The 25,100-nt window shown below is 50.1% G+C and overlaps 1 protein-coding gene across 3 annotated transcripts in view; it reads left to right on the top strand.

Annotated features, from left to right (window-relative positions):
- The window catches only part of LOC143767994 (uncharacterized), a 688,384-nt gene that overhangs the window by 385,246 nt on the left and 278,038 nt on the right, over positions 1-25,100 (top strand). The window contains exon 1 of one of the 3 annotated variants that reach the window (XM_077256596.1): positions 24,694-24,794. The exons of the other annotated variants lie outside the window; for them this stretch is intronic. Coding sequence (XP_077112711.1) covers positions 24,702-24,794 — 93 coding nt within the window. The 5' untranslated portion in view covers positions 24,694-24,701. Of the gene's footprint in view, positions 1-24,693; positions 24,795-25,100 lie in introns of those variants that run through there. 3 annotated transcript variants of the gene reach the window in all.

Genomic DNA, 25,100 nt, shown 5'->3' with positions numbered 1-25,100 from the left:
CACAGTGGTCCCAGGCAGAGCACAGGGGCCCCAGGCAGCCTATGGGGCCCCAGGCAGAGCACAGTGGCCCCAGGCAGAACATAAGGCCCCAGGCAGAGCACAGGGGCCCCAGGCAGAGCACAGGGGCCCCAGGCAGCATATGGGGCCCCAGGCAGAGCACAGGGGCCCCAGGCAGCATATGGGGCCCCAGGCAGAGCACAGGGGCCCCAGGCAGAACATGGGGCCCCAGGCAGAGCACAGTGGTCCCAGGCAGAGCACAGGGGCCCCAGGCAGCATATGGGGCCCCAGGCAGAGCACAGGGGCCCCAGGCAGCATATGGGGCCCCAGGCAGAACATGGGGCCCCAGGCAGAGCACAGGGGCCCCAGGCAGAGCACAGGGTCCCCAGGCAGCATATGGGGCCCCAGGCAGAGCACAGTGGCCCCAGGCAGAGCACAGGGGCCCCAGGCAGAACATGGGGCCCCAGGCAGAGCACAGGGGCCCCAGGCAGAGCACAGGGGCCCCAGGCAGCATATGGGGCCCCAGGCAGAGCGCAGGGGCCCCAGGCAGCATATAGGGCCCCAGGCAGAGCACAGTGGCCCCAGGCAGAGCACAGGGGCCCCAGGCAGCATATGGGGCCCCAGGCAGAGCACAGTGGTCCCAGGCAGAGCACAGGGGCCCCAGGCAGCATATGGGGCCCCAGGCAGAGCACAGGGGCCCCAGGCAGCATATGGGGCCCCAGGCAGAGCACAGTGGCCCCAGGCAGAGCACAGGGGCCCCAGGCAGCACATGGGGCCCCAGGCAGAGCACAGTGGTCCCAGGCAGAGCACAGGGGCCCCAGGCAGCCTATGGGGCCCCAGGCAGAGCACAGTGGCCCCAGGCAGAACATGGGGCCCCAGGCAGAGCACAGGGGCCCCAGGCAGAGCACAGGGGCCCCAGACAGCATATGGGGCCCCAGGCAGAGCACAGTGGCCCCAGGCAGCATATGGGGCCCCAGGCAGAGCACAGTGGTCCCAGGCAGAGCACAGGGGCCCCAGGCAGCATATGGGGCCCCAGGCAGAGCACAGTGGCCCCAGGCAGCATATGGGGCCCCAGGCAGAGCACAGGGGCCCCAGGCAGCATATGGGGCCCCAGGCAGAGCACAGTGGCCCCAGGCAGAGCACAGGGGCCCCAGGCAGCATATGGGGTCCCCGGCAGAGCACAGTGGTCCCAGGCAGAGCACAGGGGCCCCAGGCAGCCTATGGGGCCCCAGGCAGAGCACAGTGGCCCCAGGCAGAGCACAGGGGCCCCAGGCAGCATATGGGGCCCCAGGCAGAGCACAGGGGCCCCAGGCAGAGCACAGGGGCCCCAGGCAGAACATGGGGCCCCAGGCAGAGCACAGGGGCCCCAGGCAGAGCACAGGGGCCCCAGGCAGCATATGGGGCCCCAGGCAGAGCACAGGGGCCCCAGGCAGCATATGGGGCCCCAGGCAGAGCACAGCGATATTTTGGACCACTGTGCGGTGTTTCAGACCCCCTGTGTGATGTCTGGGGCCCTGTTCTTAAGTATATTAAAGATTAAAGTAACGTATATTAAAGTATATTATAGATCAAATTTGACACGTTTATGAGCACCATTGAGTGATATACTGAAGAATGACATAATTTTTCAACATTTTATGGTTTCAAACTGTAAACACTCAGAGTTTTTTTTTACTTCAACCAGAAAACCTTAACGGTTCATAAAAAACTTGACTGTTCAGGATATGATAAAAGTCATAGTATTCTGAATCTTTAACTTTAAGATACCTTTACATGGGGTGATTATTGGTTCCAGAGAGGCTTTCGGCCGATAATCGTACACATGGCTGGTGACAGGACAATACAATATAAACGTTCAAAGGTAAACACTGATAACATTAAAATCTAATATATAATTGCCTAGAATACTACTTCCGGCAATTTGTGCCAACTTCCGTGGCTTTGTCCGGAGATAATGTCCGGAGATAAGTGACGTCACCAGCGTCCTACACCCGCTCAGGGTGGACAAAGATATATGCCTTCGTGGTGCGCGGCACTTTTCTGATTGGTTGCCGCCTGCCGCGAGCGACCAATCAGAAATGTGCCGTACTGTGACACACTCCGCCCGCCATTTTGGTGTGATTTTTGAATTTTTACCTCACAGCAAGTTTCTACTGCGTGGAGGCGGTCCCAGTGACGTCGCTCTTCAAGCTCCTGCCGAATTTCGTCAAAAAAATGATAATACCATTTACCAAAACTATACACTCACTGGCCACTTTATTAGGTACACCTGTCCAACTTCTTGTTAACACTTAATTTCTAATCAGCCAATCACATGGCGGCAACTCAGTGCATTTAGGCATGTAGACATGGTCAAGACAATCTCCTGCAGTTCAAACCGAGCATCAGTATGGGGAAGAAAGGTGATTTGAGTGCCTTTGAACGTGGCATGGTTGTTGGTGCCAGAAGGGCTGGTCTGAGTATTTCAGAAACTGCTGATCTACTGGGATTTTCACGCACAACCATCTCTAGGGTTTACAGAGAATGGTCCGAAAAAGAAAAAAAATCCAGTGAGCGGCAGTTCTGTGGGCGGAAATGCCTTGTTGATGCCAGAGGTCAGAGGAGAATGGGCAGACTGGTTCGAGCTGATAGAAAGGCAACAGTGACTCAAATCGCCACCCGTTACAACCAAGGTAGGCCTAAGAGCATCTCTGAACGCACAGTGCGTCGAACTTTGAGGCAGATGGGCTACAGCAGCAGAAGACCACACCGGGTACCACTCCTTTCAGCTAAGAACAGGAAACTGAGGCTACAATTTGCACAAGCTCATCGAAATTGGACAGTAGAAGATTGGAAAAACGTTGCTTGGTCTGATGAGTCTCGATTTCTGCTGCGACATTCGGATGGTAGGGTCAGAATTTGGCGTAAACAACATGAAATCTTTGGGATGTGGTGGAACGGGAGATTCGCATCAGGGATGTGCAGCCGACAAATCTGCGGCAACTGTGTGATGCCATCATGTCAATATGGACCAAAATCTCTGAGGAATGCTTCCAGCACCTTGTTGAATCTATGCCACGAAGAATTGAGGCAGTTCTGAAGGCAAAAAGGGGTCCAACCCGTTACTAGCATGGTGTACCTAATAAAGTGGCCAGTGAGTGTATATATTTAGTTGTGAAGTGGTTCAGTGACATTTTCACACCAATTTTGAACTTTTGTTTGGTGTTTTCTCCATATACTGCCTATTATTCACTGACTGTTATACTGAGAGACTGCCGTTTATTAACCTCTTCTTTGCCACACTGGGTATATTGCTCTATTATTTGCCACATAAGGACATTGTCCATTATTGCCCAGCAATTTCTCTGCAATATAAACTGCCTATTTATTAATATCTGTATTCCTGCAAAGAACTATTGCCTATTATTAACTGGCTATTTTCCTACTACCTGACGCTGCCTCTTATTAACCTGTTGTTTGCCACCACCACGCTTAAAGCTGTTTAGCTTAGCCAACATGAGCTCTAATAGTAAGGATACTAATGACACAGAGCCCAAAGCTGCTGATGGCGCACGTAAGATTAGGTCTGATATAAAGTATACTAATAATGCAGAGCAAAAAGACGCCGATGCCGCACGTAAGCGCAAACAGCGTGTTAACAAGAGTACAGAGGATAGATGCAAGCGCCTGGACACTGTTAAGTATAGTAATGACACAGAGTCCAAAGCTGCTGATGGCGCACGTAAGATCAGGTCTGATATAAAGTATGGTAATGATGCAGAGCGAAAAGCCGCCGATGCCGCACGTAAGCGCAAACAGCGTGCTAACGAGACTACAGAGGACAGACAGAAGCGCCTGGACACTGTTAATGCTGCTTGCAATAAACGCATTACTAATGAGTCTTTTGAGGACAAAACTAATCGATTAAGTAATAAAGCTGCTGCTGCACGCTCTCAACGTTGCAAACATAATATTTCTACGTCCTCAGTCATAGATTCTGCCCACAATACAGCTTCTTTGTCTCCATTCATAGAATGTGTGCAGCCTGAAGCTCCTTTAACCGTTGGTAAATCTGCACGTAAGCGCAAACACTGTCCTACTTACACTCCAAATGATAAACGTCGTCGCCTGTACACTGTTAAGTCTGCTTATAAGACATGCTTCACACCTGACTCTTCTAAGGCAACAAACAAACCATTACCAAATGCAGCTGGTGCACGCCGTGAACGGCGCAAAAAAACCGCTTGCACCTCCATATTAATAAACCCTGACCACGATACACCTTCCAACTCCTCAGTGATTGAATCTGTGGACAGTGAAGATCCTCTACCAGGTCCACGCTTTATATATGTTGGCTTAAAGAAACATTCCAATGTTCCGTTACCACAACCTGTACCTCAACATCCTACAGGTTTTACTAATGATGACAGTACCATAGTAGAACACTCCTGTGGTCCTATGAACTATTTATGTGAACATTGTCAAGCATTACATTTTAATGCTGAGATACCAGCAGATAAAAATTTTACTCTGTGTTGTCACAAGAGTAAAGTGCATATACCTATACCCCAATATCCCGAGGTCTTTAAACGATTGCTGACAGGGGAGAGTGAGTTCAGTAAGAATCTCATGGAAAATATTCGTAGTATTAACAGCTCATTTGCTTTCGCCTCCATGGGTGCCAATATATCCCCTCCACCTGGACATGGCCCTTACTGTTTCCGTATACATGGACAAATATATCATCGTACTGGAACCCTACATCCCAGTGATGATCAAGTTCCAGCTTATGCCCAACTGTATATTTTGGATACCGCTACCGCGAATGAACAACGTTTAAACTGTGAACAAAATCAAAAATGTCATCCCACTTTGATGAGTATAATTGCTCTTCAGTTAGACAATGTGAATCCCTTTGTTGCTGCCTACAAAATGTTACGAGATGTGGAACATGAAGAACATCTTAAAGCTGAAGCTAATGGCACTCTCATGCCAAATATCATCATGGCCCTTAAACAAGATCGGAATCAAGACCCTCGCCGATATAATAATCCAACTGTCAATGAAGTTGCTCTCGTATTTGAAAATGACAATGGAGAGCCACCATTTAATCGTGATATTTTAATACATTTACAACCGGACCCCAAAAATCCTTTGGCGCCAAGAACACAGCATTCTACACAGTAATTTAGATGCTTTACTCTATCCTTTATTTTTCCCTTATGGAGACCAGGGCTGGCATGATGGCCTCAAGCAACAAGGGCAAAGTCCACGCAGAGTTACACAACTGCAATATTACTGCTATGTGCTGTCTGTCCGTAATCATTTTAATCCACTCCTGAATGGTGGCAAACTCACTCAGCAGTACTTAGTGGATGCTTATGTGAAAATCGAGGCAAATCGCCTAAATTATATCCGTCAACACCAAAAGGATTTGAAAGTAGAGGATTATTGTGTACTCCAGGAACATCTCCAGAAAAAATCCATTGAGAAGGGCATCCCCATTGGAAAAACGGTCATTTTACCATCTTCGTTTGAAGGCAGTCCCAGGAATATGCAGCAGCGGTACCAGGATGCCATGGCTATTGTGACTAAATATGGTCGTCCTGATCTATTCATCACCATGACCTGTAATCCGAAATGGAATGAGATTACTGAGAATTTGGAACCTTGGCAGCGTGTGGAACATAGACCTGATTTGGTGGCACGTGTTTTCAAAATAAAACTGGAAGCACTCTTAAAAGACATTAACAACGGATTATTTGGGAAAGTTTGCTCTATGGTTCATGTAATTGAATTTCAAAAACGTGGCCTTCCACACGCTCACATTTTGATTATTCTGGACAGCAACTCCAAATTAAGGACTGAGGAGGACATAGACAATACAGTGTGGGCTGAAATTCCCAATCCTACCCACTACCCTCAGCTCCATAAAATTGTTCTCCAACATATGATTCATGGTCCGTGTGGAGAACACAACCCAAATTCTCCCTGTATGGATCTGGGGAAGTGTACAAAAGGTTTCCCTAAAGATTTGCAACCAAGAACCATCATAGCTAAGGACGCCTATCCTACTTATCGCAGACACTTTGGCCCATCTTTTCAACACCATTCTAACATGATTGACAATTCGTGGGTGGTTCCATATAATCCGTTCCTGCTATTAAAATACAAGTGCCATATAAATGTCGAAGTTTGTGGTTCCATTCAGGCTGTGAAATATTTATTTAAATACGTCTACAAAGGACATGATAAAGCCAATCTTGAAATCTGCCAGACTAACATCCAACATGATGAAACACACCAATTCATGGATTCAAGATATGTCAGTGCACCAGAGGCAGCTTGGCGAATATTCTCATATCCAATGCATAAACAATCTCATAGCATCATTCGCCTTGCTGTACATCTACCACATTCTCAGCCACTCTATTTTCATGAGGATGACTCTATTGGAAACATCAAACAAAAGCTCCATCAAAATTCTACACTTATGGCCTACTTCAAGCTTAATCAGAACGACCATCATGCTCATATTTATTTATACCGTGAAATTCCCGAAAACTATGTTTGGAAAGAAGGTTCTTGGGAAGTTAGAAAGCGAGCAGGTGGTTCTGTGATTGGACGAATGTATACTGTCAGTGTGAAAGACCAAGAACGCTACTATTTAAGATTGTTATTGTTACATGTCAAAGGTGCAACCAGTTTTGACAGCATAAAAACTGTACACGGAGTCACACATGAAACCTTCAAAGATGCGGCATTAGCTCTTGGCTTACTATTTGATGATAGTCTGTGGAGAAATACATTACTTGATGCCAGTATTCTCAACATGACAGCACAGCTACGTGACATGTTTGCCTACATTTGTATTTTTGGTCCTCCAGCTAAACCTCGGGACTTATGGGATGAATTTAAGGAACACTTTGTAGAAGACTACTGCTATGCATACCACTCCGACACTCTGGAGTGTGTCAATTGTGAAGGCTATGCTATGACAGATGTCCAACATGTTCTTAAAGCTCATGGCAAAACTTATACTGATTTTAATTTGCCACGTCCAGTCAAGAAACAACACCTCCTCCCACAGTATGATAAAGATTATGAGTTATCAGCAGCTGCTGAAATGAAAGCTACTCTAAATGAGGACCAACTTTTTGCTTTTGATGCTATCACTCAAGCTTTAGAAGACACTAATTCTACAGCAAAGTCTTTTTTCCTTGATGGTCCTGATGGCAGCGGAAAAACGTACCTATATCATCTACTCCTACATCAGCTAAGAGGACAAGGAGACATTGTGTCACCTGCTGCCACTACTGGAATTGCCGCCAACTTGCTACAAGGTGGACGAACCATTCATTCTCTTTATGGGATTCCAATTCCTGTGAATGAAACATCTGTTTCCAGGATTAAGAATGATACCGATGCAGCAAAAGATTTGCACAGCACTAAACTTTTTATTATTGATGAGTGCACAATGCTATCCAAATATGCATTGCATGTCATTGATAGAGTTTTACGTGATGTCATGACAACAAATGTAGCTCACAAAGAAAAAACACCGTTTGGAGGTAAAGTGATTGTTTTTGGAGGCGACTTTAGACAATGTCTTTCTGTCATCCCTCATGGGACAAGAACTGATGTTGTAGAGAGCTGTATAAAATATTCACAACACTGGCAACATTTTACTCGCCTGCCACTTATTAACAACATGCGCTCCATTGATCCTCACTACAGCAGTTGGTTGCTTCAACTGGGAAATGGTGAACTATCTAATGAACATAACCTTGGAGATGATGTAATTGAAATTCCTCCAGACATGGTATGCACTGGCTCTTTAATAATTGAAATTTTTGGAGATAATCTTTGTATTGATGTGAATGACACCGAAAGCATAAATACAGCTGCATCTCATGCAATTTTATGTCCAAAAAATGAGGACGTTGAGAAAGTCAATTCCCAAGTCATGGATTTATTGATAGGTGACTATACTGAATATATCAGTGATGATTCCATCGATCCTGATGAAGCTGATGACCTCGATCAATACCCACTTGATTTTTTTAATTCACTAACACCAACTGGAATGCCTTCACATCGGCTGAAACTTAAAATTTGCACCATTGTCATGTTATTACGTAATCTGAACACGAACAAAGGTCTCTGCAATGGTACGCGGCTCATTGTCACTGCCTTACATGCCAATATCATACTGGCTAAAGTAATTAGTGGGTCAGCAGCAGGAAATGTGGTATTCATTCCACGAATTGATTTGTGTCCATCAGAGACTGGATTACCTTTTAAATTAAGGGTACCGTCACACATTGAAATTTTCATCGCTGCGACGGCAGGATTCGTGACGTCGCAGCGTCGTATGATCATCGCTCCAGCGTCGTAGACTGCGGTCACACGTTGCAATCACGGCGCTGGAGCGATGCCGAAGTCCCCGGGTAACCAGGGTAAACATCGGGTAACTAAGCGCAGGGCCGCGCTTAGTAACCCGATGTTTACCCTGGTTACCAGCGTAAACGTAAAAAAACAAACCGTACATACTCACCCGTCGGTGTCCTTCAGGTCCCTTGCCGTCTGCTTCCTGCTCTGAGTGCCGGCCGGAAAGTGAGAGCAGAGCGCAGCGGTGCTCTGCACTGTGTAAGTGCCAGCCGGAAAGCTTTCCGGCCGGCCGGCGCTTACACAGTGCAGAGAAGCACAGCACCGAGGGACAGACACCGGAATGTAAGTATGTAGTGTTTGGGTTTTTTTTACGATTACGCTGGTAACCAGGGTAAACATCGGGTTACTAAACGCGGCCCTGCGCTTAGTTACCCGATGTTTACCCTGGTTACAAGCGAAGACATCGCTGGATCGCTGTCACACACAACGATCCAGCGATGTCAGCGGGTGATCAAGCGACGAAAGAAAGTTCCAAACGATCTGCTACGACGTACGATTCTCAGCAGGGTGTCTGATCGCAGTAGCGTGTCAGACACAGCGATATCGTAACGATATCGCTAGAACGTCACGAATCGTAACGTCGTAGCGATGGAAATTTCAATGTGTGACGGTACCCTAAGACGGAGACAATTTCCCATCAAGCCCGCATTTGCAATGACCATAAATAAATCTCAAGGCCAGACCCTCCATCGAGTTGGCATTTATCTACCAGAACCTGCTTTTGCCCATGGTCAATTGTATGTTGCTTTTTCCAGGGTGAAGCAATGTTGCAATGTGAGGGTTAAAGTGGTTAATACACCACTTCAAGGACAATTATTGGCTGATAGTACTAAAGTCTTCACACGTAATATTGTCTACAAAAATATTTTAGTTTAAAGTTACTTTTCTTTTTTTTCATTATTCAGTTTTTCTAATAACATAGACAGCAATAGGCAAATTCTATGTATAGAGATAAGGAAAAAAAACAAAAACAAAACAAAAAATTAGTGTAGCCATAGACATATAGATTTTAAGTACTTATGTAGGAAATGACTAAGGGTGCTATGTCACCAGAAACGCGTAGATAGTGTTTTTAATTATATTGTGCTGTTGTTTTATCCTCTATTTTTTGATATGAAGTGAATAAAGTACCAAGACTTTGCTTTTTCACCACCTCGTCGAGCTGGATTTTTTTCTATTTCCTGCATTCCTCACGCCTTGACACAGTGTTTCCGTGCTCCGAGCCTCCAGGGACTACAACTATGGTGAGCTGGATTTTTTCTTTTGTCTTCATAATAATGTGGAACATCATTTTTGAGTAGTTTTCTGTTATGATCCTTAGTGGTTGAGGATCACAAATTACTCCAGCAAGGTGACTAAACATAGGACAAGCTCTAGGGAGGTGGAAAACTGGACTGACCGCAAAACTGAACCTATCCAAACACACTAGAGGTAGCCGGTGAACGTGCCTAAAATCCTAGACGTCTCGAGCCAGCCTGAGGAACTAACTGCCCCTAGAGAGAAAGACCTCTCTTGCCTCCAGAGAAATAATCCCCAAAGATATAGAAGTCCCCAACAGATAATAACGGTGAGGTAAGAGGAAGGCACATACATAGGGGTGAAAGCAGATTCAGCAAAAGAGGCCCACTAATTCTAGATAGCAGAAAATAGAAAAGGGGTCTATGCGGTCAGTAAAAAACCCTTACAAAATATCCACACTGAGATTTGAAGAACCCCCGCACCAACTAACGGTGTGGGGGGAGAAACTCAGTCCCCTAGAGCAACCAGCAAGCAAGAAATCACATTTTAGCAAGCTGGACAAAAAAACATGATGAATGCTGATAATCAGAAAATGAACAAACAAGAACTTAGCTTGTTTTGGAGAGACTGGGAGCAAGGTAGTCACAAGGAATCTGAAGAGCACTGAATACATTGATAGCAGGCGAGGAACTGAGTATCCAGGTGAGCTAAATAGGAAACCAACCAAGGAAACCAACCAGCTGATGAAGCCAACCTGCAGAAAGACAACACTACACAGTACCGCTTGTGACCACTAGAGGGAGCCCAAAAATAGAGTTCACAACAGTACCCCCCCCCTTGAGGAGGGGTCACCGAACCCTCATCAAGACCCCCAGGGCGATCAGGATGAGCCGCGTGGAAGGCGCGAACCAAATCGGCCGCATGAACATCAGAGGCGACAACCCAGGAATTATCCTCCTGACCATAGCCCTTCCAATCTTCTCCACCACGTACTCCAATTCGCCCTCGACCAGCACCGGAGCAGGAGGCTCAACAGAAGGAACCACAGGTACCACATACCTCCGCAACAAAGACCTATGGAACACATTATGGATGGCAAACGATGCCGGGAGATCCAAACGAAAAGACACCGGGTTAAGGATTTACAAGATCTTAGATTAGCAAAGCGCTGAGCCTTCTCCTGTGACAATTTCAGATTGTCCACCACATGGCTCCAAATCTGCTGCAACCTATCCACCACAGAATCCACCCCAGGACAGTCAGAAGACTCAACCTGACCCGAGGAAAAACGAGGATGGAAACCAGAAATGCAGAAAAAAGGCGAAACCAAGGTAGCAGAACTAGCCCGATTATTAAGGGCAAACTCGGCCAATGGCAAAAAAGTCACCCAATCATCCTGATCAGCAGAAACAAAACATCTCAAATAAGTCTCCAACGTCTGATTAGTTCGCTCGGTTTGGCCATTAGTCTGAGGATGGAAGGCCGACGAAAAAGACAAATCAATGCCCATCTTAGCACAAAAAGTTCGCCAAAACCTGGACACAAACTGGGATCCTCTATCAGACACAATATTTTCAGGAATGCCGTGCAAGCGAACCACATTCTGAAAAAATAGAGGAACCAAATCGGAGGAGGAAGGCAGCTTAGGCAAGGGCACCAAATGGACCATCTTGGAAAAACGATCACACACCACCCAGATGACAGACATTCTCTGAGACACTGGAAGATCCGAAATAAAATCCATGGAAATGTGCGTCCAAGGCCTTTTCGGGACAGGCAAAGGCAAAAGCAAACCGCTGGCACGAGAACAGCAAGGCTTAGCCCGAGCACAAATCCCACAAGACTGCACAAAGGAACGCACATCCCGCGACAAGGAAGGCCACCAGAAGGACCTAGCTACCAAATCTCTGGTACCAAAAATCCCAGGATGACTCGCCAACACCGAAGAATGAACCTCGGAAATAACTCTGCTGGTCCATCTATCCGGGACAAACAGTCTCTCTGGTGGACAACGGTCAGGTCTATCCGCCTGAAATTTCTGCAGCACTCGTCGCAAATCTGGAGAAATGGCAGACAAAATTACTCCCTCTCTGAGAATACCAGCCGGCTCAGAAACTCCCGGAGAGTCAGGCACAAAGCTCCTAGAAAGTGCATCAGCTTTCATGTTCTTCGAACCAGGCAGGTATGAGACCACAAAGTTGAAACGGGAGAAAAACAACGACCAACGAGCCTGTCTAGGATTCAGGCGCTTGGCAGACTCGAGGTAAATCAGATTTTTGTGATCAGTCAGGACCACCACACGATGTTTAGCTCCTTCGAGCCAATGTCGCCACTCCTCAAATGCCCACTTCATAGCCAACAACTCCCGATTACCAACATCATAATTTCGCTCGGCAGGCGAAAACTTTCTTGAAAAGAAAGCACACGGCTTCATCACAGAGCCCTCAGAGCTTCTCTGCGACAAAACAGCCCCTGCTCCAATCTCGGAAGCATCAACCTCGACCTGGAAGGGGAGAGAGACATCTGGCTGACATAAGACTGGAGCTGAAGAAAACCGGTGCTTCAGCTCCCGAAAGGCCTCCACGGCCGCAGGAGACCAATTAGTCGCATCAGAGCCCTTCTTGGTCAAATCCGTCAAAGGTTTAACCACGCTAGAAAAATTAGCGATGAAATGACGGTAAAAATTAGCAAAACACAAGAACTTCTGAAGACTCTTAACAGACGTGGGCTGAGTCCAGTCATGAATAGCCTGGACCTTGACTGGGTCCATCTCCACAGTAGAAGGAGAAAAAATAAAACCCAAAAAGGAGACCTTCTGTACTCCGAAGAGGCATTTTGAGCCCTTCACAAATAAAGCATTAGCACGCAGGACCTGAAACACCATCCTCACCTGCTTCACATGGGACTCCCAATCATCAGAAAAGACCAAAATGTCATCCAGATAAACAATCATAAATTCATCCAGATATTCTCGGAAAATGTCATGCATGAAGGACTGAAACACAGAAGGAGCATTAGAGAGTCCAAAAGGCATCACCAAGTACTCAAAATGGCCTTCGGGCGTATTAAATGCTGTTTTCCATTCATCTCCCTGCTTAATGTGCACAAGATTATACGCACCACGGAGATCTATCTTGGTGAACCAACTGGCACCCTTAATCCGAGAAAACAAATCAGACAATAGTGGCAAAGGATACTGAAATTTGACTGTGATTTTATTCAGAAGACGATAATCTATACAAGGTCTCAAAGAACTGTCCTTCTTGGCCACAAAAAAGAATCCTGCACCAAGAGGGGAAGAGGATGGGCGAATATGTCCCTTCTCCAAAGACTCCTTTATATAACTCCGCATCGCGGCATGCTCTGGTATAGACAAATTAAAAAGTCGTCCCTTAGGGAATTTACTACCAGGAATTAAATTTATAGCACAGTCACAATCCCTATGAGGGGGAAGGACACTGGCCCTGGGCTCATCAAATACATCCTGGTAGTCAGACAAAAACTCAGGGACCTCAGAAGGAGTGGAAGAAGCAATAGACACCAACGGAGTATCGCCATGAATTCCCTGACAACCCCAACTAGACACAGACATAGCTTTCCAATCTAAAACTGGATTATGAGCCTGCAGCCATGGCAGACCCAAAACGACAACATCATGCAAATTATGCAGAACAAGAAAGCGAATCACCTCCTGATGAACGGGAGTCATGCACATGGTCATTTGCGTCCAATACTGAGGTTTATTCTCAGCCAATGGCGTAGCATCAATTCCCTTCAGAGGAATGGGAAATTCCAAAGGCTCCAGGACAAAACCACAGCGCCTGGCAAATGACAAATCCATCAGATTCAGGGCAGCACCCGAATCCACAAAGGCCATAACCGAGTAGGACGACAAAAAACAAATCAAAGTAACAGACAAAATAAATTTAGGCTGTATAGTACCAATGGTGACAGGTTTAGCGACCTTTTTTAAGCGTTTAGAGCATGCTGAGATAACATGAGCAGAATCACCACAGTAAAAGCACAACCCATTTTGACGTCTATGACTTTGTCGCTCAATTCTGGTCAGAGTTCGGTCACATTGCATAGACTCAGGTCTCTGTTCAGAAAATACCGCCAAAGGATGAGCAGACTTGCGCTCCCGCAAACGCCGATCAATCTGAATGGCTAAAGCCATAGAATCACTCAGACTTGTAGGGGTGGGAAACCCCACCATAACATCCTTAATGGCTTCAGAAAGACCTTCTCTGAAATTTGCAGCCAGGGCACACTCATTCCATTGAGTAAGCACTGACCATTTCCGAAATTTTTGACAATACACCTCTGCTTCATCCTGCCCTTGAGAGAGGGCCAGCAACGCTTTTTCTGCCTGATTCTCAAGATTAGGCTCCTCATAAAGCAGTCCAAGAGCCAGAAAAAATGCATCCACCTTAAGCAATGCAGGATCTCCTGGCGCCAGAGAGAAAGCCCAATCCTGAGGGTCGCCACGCAACAAGGAGATAACAATTTTAACTTGCTGAGCGGAATCACCAGAGGAACGAGGTCTCAGAGATAGAAATAACTTACAATTATTCTTAAAATTCTGAAACCTAGATCTATCTCCAGAAAACAACACAGGAATGGGTATCTTTGGTTCTGACATAGGGCTATGAATAACAAAATCCTGAATACTTTGCACCCGTGCAGTAAGATGATCCACACTAGAAGTCAGAGTCTGAATATTCATGTCTGCAGCTGAGCTCAAAACCACTCAGAGTTCAAGGGGATGAAAGAAGCTAGACAGACTGCAGCAAGGAAAAGCGGAAGGGGAAAAAAAAATGTACTCAGGTCTTCTTTTAATCCCACTTCTGCAATGCATTAAACACTTGTGGCCTGCTATACTGTTATGATCCTTAGTGGTTGAGGATCACAAATTACTCCAGCAAGGTGACTAAACATAGGACAAGCTCTAGGGAGGTGGAAAACTGGACTGACCGCAAAACTGAACCTATCCAAACACACTAGAGGTAGCCGGTGAACGTGCCTAAAATCCTAGACGTCTCGAGCCAGCCTGAGGAACTAACTGCCCCTAGAGAGAAAGACCTCTCTTGCCTCCAGAGAAATAATCCCCAAAGATATAGAAGTCCCCAACAGATAATAACGGTGAGGTAAGAGGAAGGCACATACATAGGGGTGAAAGCAGATTCAGCAAAAGAGGCCCACTAATTCTAGATAGCAGAAAATAGAAAAGGGGTCTATGCGGTCAGTAAAAAACCCTTACAAAATATCCACACTGAGATTTCAAGAACCCCCGCACCAACTAACGGTGTGGGGGGAGAAACTCCGTCCCCTAGAGCAACCAGCAAGCAAGAAATCACATTTTAGCAAGCTGGACAAAAAAACATGATGAATGCTGATAATCAGAAAATGAACAAACAAGAACTTAGCTTGTCTTGGAGAGACTGGGAGCAAGGTAGTCACAAGGAATCTGAAGAGCACTGAATACATTGATAGTAGGCGAGGAACTGAGTATCCAGGTGAGCTAAATAGGAAACCAACCAAGGATAACGAACCAGCTGATGAAGCCAACCTGCAGAAAGACAACACTACACAGTACCGCTTGTGACCACTAGAGGGAGCCCAAAAATAGAGTTCACAACAGTTTTCCTTTAATTAGAATCACCTGGAAAACTAATTATCACATGTGTTTAAGATTGATTTCAGTGATTAATTGAGCCCTGAGACACAATACCATCCACGAGTTTATTTGAAAAACAAAACAATTAAATCTTTAAAACACTTAAATCCAATTTGCATAATAATTTGGAACACAGTGTATATATATATATATATATATATATATATATATATATATATATATATATATATATATATATATATATATATATATATATACACAGTGGGGCAAAAAAGTATTTAGTCAGTCAGCAATAGTGCAAGTTCCACCACTTAAAAAGATGAGAGGCGTCTGTAATTTACATCATAGGTAGACCTCAACTATGGGAGACAAACTGAGAAAAAAAAATCCAGAAAATCACATTGTCTGTTTTTTTAACATTTAATTTGCATATTATGGTGGAAAATAAGTATTTGGTCAGAAACAAACAATCAAGATTTCTGGCTCTCACAGACCTGTAACTTCTTCTTTAAGAGTCTCCTCTTTCCTCCCCTCATTACCTGTAGTAATGGCACCTGTTTAAACTTGTTATCAGTATAAAAAGACACCTGTGCACACCCTCAAACAGTCTGACTCCAAACTCCACTATGGTGAAGACCAAAGAGCTGTCAAAGGACACCAGAAACAAAATTGTAGCCCTGCACCAGGCTGGGAAGACTGAATCTGCATTAGCCAACCAGCTTGGAGTGAAGAAATCAACAGTGGGAGCAATAATTAGAAAATGGAAGACATACAAGACCACTGATAATCTCCCTCGATCTGGGGCTCCACGCAAAATCTCACCCCGTGGGGTCAGAATGATCACAAGAACGGTGAGCAAAAATCCCAGAACCACGCGGGGGGACCTAGTGAATGAACTGCAGAGAGCTGGGACCAATGTAACAAGGCCTACCATAAGTAACACACTACGCCACCATGGACTCAGATCCTGCAGTGCCAGACGTGTCCCACTGCTTAAGCCAGTACATGTCCGGGCCCGTCTGAAGTTTGCTAGAGAGCATTTGGATGATCCAGAGGAGTTTTGGGAGAATGTCCTATGGTCTGATGAAACCAAACTGGAACTGTTTGGTAGAAACACAACTTGTCGTGTTTGGAGGAAAAAGAATACTGAGTTGCATCCATCAAACACCATACCTACTGTAAAGCATGGTGGTGGAAACATCATGCTTTGGGGCTGTTTCTCTGCAAAGGGGCCAGGACGACTGATCCGGGTACATGAAAGAATGAATGGGGCCATGTATCGTGAGATTTTGAGTGCAAACCTCCTTCCATCAGCAAGGGCATTGAAGATGAAACGTGGCTGTGTCTTTCAACATGACAATGATCCAAAGCACACTGCCAGGGCAACGAAGGAGTGGCTTCGTAAGAAGCATTTCAAGGTCCTGGAGTAGCCTAGCCAGTCTCCAGATCTCAACCCTATAGAAAACCTTTGGAGGGAGTTGAAAGTCCGTGTTGCCAAGCGAAAAGCCAAAAACATCACTGCTCTAGAGGAGATCTGCATGGAGGAATGGGCCAACATACCAACAACAGTGTGTGGCAACCTTGTGAAGACTTACAGAAAACGTTTGACCTCTGTCATTGCCAACAAAGGATATGTTACAAAGTATTGAGGTGAAATTTTGTTTCTGACCAAATACTTATTTTCCACCATAATATGCAAATTAAATGTTAAAAAAACAGACAATGTGATTTTCTGGATTTTTTTTTCTCAGTTTGTCTCCCATAGTTGAGGTCTACCTATGATGTAAATTACAGACGCCTCTCATCTTTTTAAGTGGTGGAACTTGCACTATTGCTGACTGACTAAATACTTTTTTGCCCCTCTGTGTATATATATATATATATATATATATATATATATATATATATATATATATATACTAGCTATTGAACCCGTTCTACACCCGGGTGGCGAGCATTTATATTGGTATATGGTGTCCATCCTGGTATGTGCTGCTCCCATCTTGCTCCCCCATCCTGTCATGTGCTGCTCCATCCTGCGTCCCCATCCTGTCATGTGTGCTCCCCCATTCTGTCATGTGCTGCTCCCATCCTGCGCCCCCATCCTGTCATGTGCTGCTCCATCCTGCGCCCCCATCCTGTTATGTGCTGCCCCATCCTGCGCCCCCATCATTTCATGTGCTGCTCCATCCTGCGTCCCCCTCCTGTCATGTGTGCTCCCCCATCCTGTCATGTGCTGCTCCCATCCTGCGCCCCATCCTGTCATGTGCTGCTCCTTCCTGCGTCCCCATCCTGTCATGTGCTCCCATCCTGCACCCCCATCCTGTCATATGTGCGCCGCCATTCTGTCATATGCTGCTCCCATCCTGCACACCCATTCTGTCATGTGCTGCTCCCATCGTGCGCAACCATTCTGTCATGTGCTGTTCCCATCCTGCGCCCCCATTCTGTCATGTGGTGGTCCCATCCTGCGCAACCATTCTGTCATGTGCTGCTCCCATCCTGTGCCCCCATTCTGTTGTAATGTGCTGCTCCCATTCTGCCTGTTCCTGTTTCCATTCTGCCATATGTTGCTCCCATCTTTCTCTCTCCGGCTGTGCTGAGTGCAGGCGGCTGTGCTGAGTGCGGGCGGCTGTGCTGAGTGCGGGCGGCTGTGCTGAGTGCGGGCGGCTGTGCTGAGTGCGGGCGGCTGTGCTGAGTGCGGGCGGCTGTGCTGAGTGCGGGCGGCTGTGCTGAGTGCGGGCGGCTGTGCTGAGTGCGGGCGGCTGTGCTGAGTGCGGGCGGCTGTGCTGAGTGCGGGCGGCTGTGCTGAGTGCGGGCGGCTGTGCTGAGTGCGGGCGGCTGTGCTGAGTGCGGGCGGCTGTGCTGAGTGCGGGCGGCTGTGCATGGCTGTGCTGAGTGCGAGCGGCGGTGCTGAGTGCGGGCGGCAGTGCTGAGTGCGGGCGGCGGTGCTGAGTGCGGGCGGCTGTGCGTGGCTGTGCTGAGTGCGGGGGGCTGTGCGTGGCTGTGCTGAGTGCGGGGGGCTGTGCGTGGCTGTGCTGAGTGCGGGGGGCTGTGCGTGGCTGTGCTGAGTGCGGGGGGTCTCTGCGTGACTGTGCGGGGGGCTGTGCTTGGCTGTGCTGAGTGCGGGCGGCGGTGCTGAGTGCGGGTGGCTGTGCTGAGTACGGGTGGCTGTGCGTGGCTGTGCTGAGTGCGGGGGAATGTGCGTGGCTGTGCTGAGTGCGGGGGGCTGTGCGTGGCTGTGCTGAGTGCGGGCGGCTGTGCGTGGCTGTGCTGAGTGTGGGGGTCTCTGCGTGACTGTGCGGGGGGCTGTGCTTGGCTGTGCTGAGTGCGGGCGGCTGTGCTGCGGTGCTGAGTGCGGGCGGCGGTGCTGAGTGCGGGCGGTGGTGCTGAGTGCGGGTGGCTGTGCGTGGCTGTGCTGAGTGCGGGTGCTGAGTGCGGGTGGCGGTGCTGAGTGCAAGTGGCGGTGCTGAGTGCGGGTGGCTGTGTTGAGTGCGGGTGGCGGTGCTGAGTACGGGTGGCTGTGCGTGGCTGTGCTGAGTGCGGGGGAATGTGCGTGGCTGTGCTGAGTGCGGGGGGCTGTGCGTGGCTGTGCTGAGTGCGGGCGACTGTGCGTGGCTGTGCTGAGTGTGGGGGTCTGTGTGTGACTGTGCGGGGGGCTGTGCTTGGCTGTGCTGAGTGTGGGCGGCTGTGCTGCGGTGCTGAGTGCGGGCGGCGGTGCTGAGTGCGGGCGGCGGTGCTGAGTGCGGGCGGCGGTGCTGAGTGCAGGCGGCGGTGCTGAGTGCGGGCGGCGGTGCTGAGTGCGGGGGGCTGTGCGTGGCTGTGCTGAGTGTGGGTGGTGGTGCTGAGTGTGGGTGGTGGTGCTGAGTGCGGGTGGTGGTGCTGAGTGCGGGTGGCGGTGCTGAGTGCGGGGGGCTGTGCGGGCGGCTGTGCGTGGCTGTGCTGCGGTGCTGAGTGCGGGTGGCGGTGCTGAGTGCGGGTGGCGGTGCTGAGGGCGGGGGGCTGTGCGTGGCTGTGCTGAGTGTGGGGGGCTGTGCGTGGCTGTGCTGAGTGCGGGGGGCTGTGCGTGGCTGTGTTGAGTGCGGGTGGCTGTGTTGAGTGCGGGCGGCTGTGCTGAGTGCGGGCGGCTGTGTGTGGCTGTGCTGAGTGCTGCGGTGCTGAGTGCGGGTGGCGGTGCTGAGTACGGGTGGCTGTGCGTGGCTGTGCTGAGTGCGGGGGGCTGTGCGTGGCTGTGCTGAGTGCAGGGGGCTGTGCGTGGCTGTGCTGAGTGCGGGGGGCTGTGCATGGCTGTGCTGAGTGCGGGGGGCTGTGCGTGGCTGTGCTGAGTGCGGGGGGCTGTGCGTGGCTGTGCTGAGTGCGGGGGGCTGTGCGTGGCTGTGCTGAGTGCGGGGGGCTGTGCGTGGCTGTGCTGAGTGCGGGCGACTGTGCGTGGCTGTGCTGAGTGCGGGGGAATGTGCGTGGCTGTGCTGAGTGCGGGGGGCTGTGCGTGGCTGTGCTGAGTGCGGGCGGCTGTGCGTGGCTGTGCTGAGTGTGGGGGTCTCTGCGTGACTGTGCGGGGGGCTGTGCTTGGCTGTGCTTGGCTGTGCTGAGTGCGGGCGGCTGTGCTGCGGTGCTGAGTGCGGGCGGCGGTGCTGAGTGCGGGCGGTGGTGCTGAGTGCGGGTGGCTGTGCGTGGCTGTGCTGAGTGCGGGTGCTGAGTGCGGGTGGCGGTGCTGAGTGCAAGTGGCGGTGCTGAGTGCGGGGGGCTGTGCGTGGCTGTGTTGAGTGCGGGTGGCTGTGTTGAGTGCGGGTGGCGGTGCTGAGTACGGGTGGCTGTGCGTGGCTGTGCTGAGTGCGGGGGAATGTGCGTGGCTGTGCTGAGTGCGGGGGGCTGTGCGTGGCTGTGCTGAGTGCGGGCGGCTGTGCGTGGCTGTGCTGAGTGTGGGGGTCTGTGTGTGACTGTGCGGGGGGCTGTGCTTGGCTGTGCTGAGTGCGGGCGGCTGTGCTGCGGTGCTGAGTGCGGGCGGCGGTGCTGAGTGCGGGCGGCGGTGCTGAGTGCGGGCGGCGGTGCTGAGTGCAGGCGGCGGTGCTGAGTGCGGGCGGCGGTGCTGAGTGCGGGGGGCTGTGCGTGGCTGTGCTGAGTGTGGGTGGTGGTGCTGAGTGTGGGTGGTGGTGCTGAGTGCGGGTGGTGGTGCTGAGTGCGGGTGGTGGTGCTGAGTGCGGGTGGCGGTGCTGAGTGCGGGGGGCTGTGCGGGCGGCTGTGCGTGGCTGTGCTGCGGTGCTGAGTGCGGGTGGCGGTGCTGAGTGCGGGTGGCGGTGCTGAGGGCGGGGGGCTGTGCGTGGCTGTGCTGAGTGTGGGGGGCTGTGCGTGGCTGTGCTGAGTGCGGGGGGCTGTGCGTGGCTGTGTTGAGTGCGGGTGGCTGTGTTGAGTGCGGGCGGCTGTGCTGAGTGCGGGCGGCTGTGTGTGGCTGTGCTGAGTGCTGCGGTGCTGAGTGCGGGTGGCGGTGCTGAGTACGGGTGGCTGTGCGTGGCTGTGCTGAGTGCGGGGGGCTGTGCGTGGCTGTGCTGAGTGCAGGGGGCTGTGCGTGGCTGTGCTGAGTGCGGGGGGCTGTGCATGGCTGTGCTGAGTGCGGGGGGCTGTGCGTGGCTGTGCTGAGTGCGGGGGGCTGTGCGTGGCTGTGCTGAGTGCGGGGGGCTGTGCGTGGCTGTGCTGAGTGCGGGCGACTGTGCGTGGCTGTGCTGAGTGCGGGGGGGCTGTGCGTGGCTGTGCTGAGTGCGGGCGGCTGTGCATGGCTGTGCTGAGTGCGGGCGGTGGTGCTGAGTGCGGGCGGCGGTGCTGAGTGCGGGGGGCTGTGCGTGGCTGTGCTGAGTGTGGGGTTCTCTGCGTGACTGTGCGGGGGGCTGTGCGTGGCTGTGCTGAGTGCAGGGGGCTGTGCGTGGCTGTGCTGAGTGCGGGCGGCTGTGCGTGGCTGTGCTGAGTGCGGGGGGCTGTGCATGGCTGTGTTGAGTGCGGGTGGCTGTGTTGAGTGCGGGTGGCTGTGTTGAGTGCGGGTGGCTGTGTTGAGTGCGGGTGGCTGTGTTGAGTGCGGGTGGCTGTGTTGAGTGCGGGCGGCTGTGCGTGGCTGTGCTGAGTGCTGCGGTGCTGAGTGCAGTTGGCGGTGCTGAGTGCGGGTGGCGGTGCTGAGTATGGGTGGCTGTGCGTGACTGTGCTGAGTGCGGGGGGCTGTGCGTGGCTGTGCTGAGTGCAGGCGGCTGTGCGTAGCTTTGCTGAGTGCGGGGGGCTGTGCATGGCTGTGCTGAGTGCGGGGGGCTGTGCGTGGCTGTGCTGAGTGCGGGCGGCTGTGCGTGGCTGTGCTGAGTGTGGAGGTCTGTGCGTGACTGTACGGGGGCCTGAGCTTGGCTGTGCTGAGTGCGGGCGGCTGTGCGTGGCTGTGCTGAGTGCGGGGGGCTGTGCGTGGCTGTGCTGAGTGCGGGGGGCTGTGCGTGGCTGTGCTGAGTGTGGGGGGCTGTGCGTGGCTGTGCTGAGTGCGGGTGGCTGTGCGGAGTGCGGCGCTGGCTATAATAGATACAGCACCCCTGCAGCCAGCACAGCGAGGGCTGACCCCGCCCACTCGCGTCACTGGTCACATGCTGGTGGTGACATCATCGAAGGTCCTGGAGCTCCGCTGGGCTCTACAGCTACCCTTACTGGAGCTGCAGAGCACGGAGCCCCCATGGACGGTATATTAGGGGGGATACAGGGCTGTGTGGAGCCCCCATGGCCGCTATATTATGGGAGATACGCGGGTGTGTGGAGCCCCCATGGCCGGTATATTGGGGGGATAAGTAAGTTCGGCTGCGTCACTCTGGTCCAGACTGCGCCGGCGCGGTGCGTCGCGCTTGCGCAGTCTATAAAGGCTTCGGACAGTGACGCTCCCACCGTTATATTATAGATATACACAGTACAGACCAGTACAGATCAAGAGAATGCCAAGAGTGTGCAAAGCAGTCATCAAAGCAAAAGGTGGCTACTTTGAAGAACCTAGAATATGACATAATTTCAGCAGTTTCACACTTTTTTGTTAAGTATATAATTCCACATGTGTTAATTCATAGTTTTGATGCCTTCAGTGTGAATTTACAATTTTCATAGTCATGAAAATACAGAAAAATCTTTAAATGAGAAGGTGTGTCCAAACTTTTGGTCTGTACAGTATGTGTGTGTGTGTGTGTGCGTGTGTTTTTGATGAATATTTCCTTTGAAAACGATGTGTAAATGACATAGAGAATTGCTGTATGTAAAAGCTCATCTTCATATCGCATTACAATCTAATCGGATGCTAGGTGGAAAAATCAGATTGTACTCACATTACACTCCTGCGACTCTCGGCAGGGAAACTCAGACCGATTTTTTTCATACATTTAGTGGATGTTGATCCAGAGGAAGGCAAAACCCCTGGGGCATACACTACTAGCTCCATATTAGGGGAGAAATTTCTCCCGACGACACATACGGCAATCGGACCAGTTCCCTGGATCAACATCACATCATAGAATCTAGTGCACGTAACCTGTAATATAATATTATTCAGGAGAGACATTCAGGCCCCCATATGAATTTTAGTAGTGAATCGACCATTACAACATCATGTGGCCGAGAGTTTCTTAGTCTCACTGCTCTTACAGTAAAGAATCTTCATTACTGATTATGATGAAACCTTCTTTCCTCTAGAGCAGTGTTTCCCAAACTCCAGTCCTCACGCCCCCGACACCTCATGTTTTCAGGATTTCCGTAGTATTGCGCCGGTGATGGAACTATTATTAATGCACCAGAAATGGCCGCAGGTTCTGTCCCCTGTGAAATCCTAAGGAGATTCTAAAAACATGATGTGTTGGGGACCACGATGACTGGAGTTTGGGAAACACTGCTCTAGATGTGGAGGATGCCCCCTTGTCCCCGTCGCAGGCCTAATCCATCACAGCGCTCCTACACTGAGGCAGAATCCATCCACATGACTGTGCACATGCAGATCCCATCCTGGTGGTTTTAGGTCGGGTGCCTGCCGCCGTCTGTTGAACACACGTCACACAGCACCATGCGCACACGTCACACAAGCACCATGCGCACACGTTACACAAGCACCATGCACACACGTCACACAAGCACCATGCACACTTGTCACACAAGTACCATGCACACACGTCACATAAGCACCATGCAGACACGTCACACAGCACCATGCACAGTCGTCACACAAGCAACATTCACAAACGTCACATCACCATGCACAAACGTCACACAAGCACGATACGTACTCTTCACACAAGCACCATGCAGACACGTCACACAAGCACCATGCAGACACGTCACACAAGCACCATGCAGACACGTCACACAAGCACCATGCAGACATGTCACACAAGCACTGTGCAGACACGTCACACAAGCACCATGCAGACACGTCACACAAGCACCTGTGAGGCAGTGACCCCTGGTACAGCTAGGGGCACTGTATGTGCTCTCCAGAATGTGCATGGAGGCGTAGTGAGGCCATGAGGGCGTACTACAGAAACAGGTGTGGCTGTAATTAGAATAGTGAAGCAGTGACTGATTAAAAAAGCCCTGTAGTAGTGGGGGAGGTGTGTCAGTGTGTTCTTGGAAGCAGACAGGACAGTTGTCTGCAGAGCTCTCTCTGTGTGGAGTAACACAGAGGCTAACGGAACCAGAGAGACTGACACCCTGCGTCTTGGGCTGTCTTACGTGTACCCGGCTGCACTCCAGAGGATAAAGACTGCAGTGCGCTGAGTACAGAGACTTGTTACCGGCGTGCGGTCACCCAGGGATACTGGACAGAGGGAATTTCAGCCTGTGTATTGACTGCGTCATATAGCCATGCATTATTAATGGACTGTATGAAGAAGCCGTATACTATATTGACTGTGTGAAGTAACACAATAAGGGTATGTGTCCACGTTCAGGATTGCATCAGGATTTGGTCAGGATTTTTCATCAGTATTTGTAAGCCAAAACCAGGAGTGGGTGATAAATGCAGAAGTGGTGCATATGTTTCTGTTATACTTTTCCTCTAATTGTTCCACTCCTGGTTTTGGCTTACAAATACTGATGAAAAATCCTGACCAAATCCTGATGCAATCCTGAACGTGGACACATACCCTTAAAGAACGTTTTGTTTGAACTTGTTTGGGTCACTGCCGTTTCACTGTGTATGGTCATACCGCTGCATCACATTTGGTGGAAAGAATGCGAGGCCAGTGAACTAAGGCATACCCCCAGAGAGTGCTGCAGATTGTTGTGCGAGTCTGCTGGAAAAATGGAGGAACTTTTGCAGCAGGTTGTGCTCAGTCAGCAAAGGCTTCAACAAGAGATGCTGCAGTTTCAACATTCCCAGCAAGAGATTTTGCAGCAGCGGCAGCAGGAGATGCTGCAGAGCAAGCTAGCAGAGCTTCAACGATATAAAGTGGAGACCTCTAATGTGAGGGGTGAACAGCAGAGTCCTGAAGAGACCCCAAAGGTAAGGGGCGATCATCGGGTGTACCAGTGGTCCTATGTAGAGACTTGGTCTGCCAGGTCTCAAGCAAGTGACTTATTGCAATTGGTGGAGGAGTGGCTCCAGCCTGAGTTCTGTTCTCCGTATGAGTTGATGGAGAGAATTGTGGCTGACCGGATGGCAAGGGCTATGCCGGACGCCATTCAGCTTTGGGTTGGGCTGAGGGACCTAGGCCACCTGGAACTGATGATAGAATTGATTGAGCGGTATAAGTCCAGTCAGGACGTTGCTCCAGAGCCCGGGCATGGGGCTAGTAACTGTTCGGTAACA

This window comes from Ranitomeya variabilis, chromosome 4 (assembly GCF_051348905.1).
Source record: "Ranitomeya variabilis isolate aRanVar5 chromosome 4, aRanVar5.hap1, whole genome shotgun sequence".
In the NCBI taxonomy this organism is placed as follows: domain Eukaryota; kingdom Metazoa; phylum Chordata; class Amphibia; order Anura; family Dendrobatidae; genus Ranitomeya; species Ranitomeya variabilis.
Note: the sequence above shows the minus strand (reverse complement) of the source record. Positions and strands in the feature narration are given on the sequence as shown.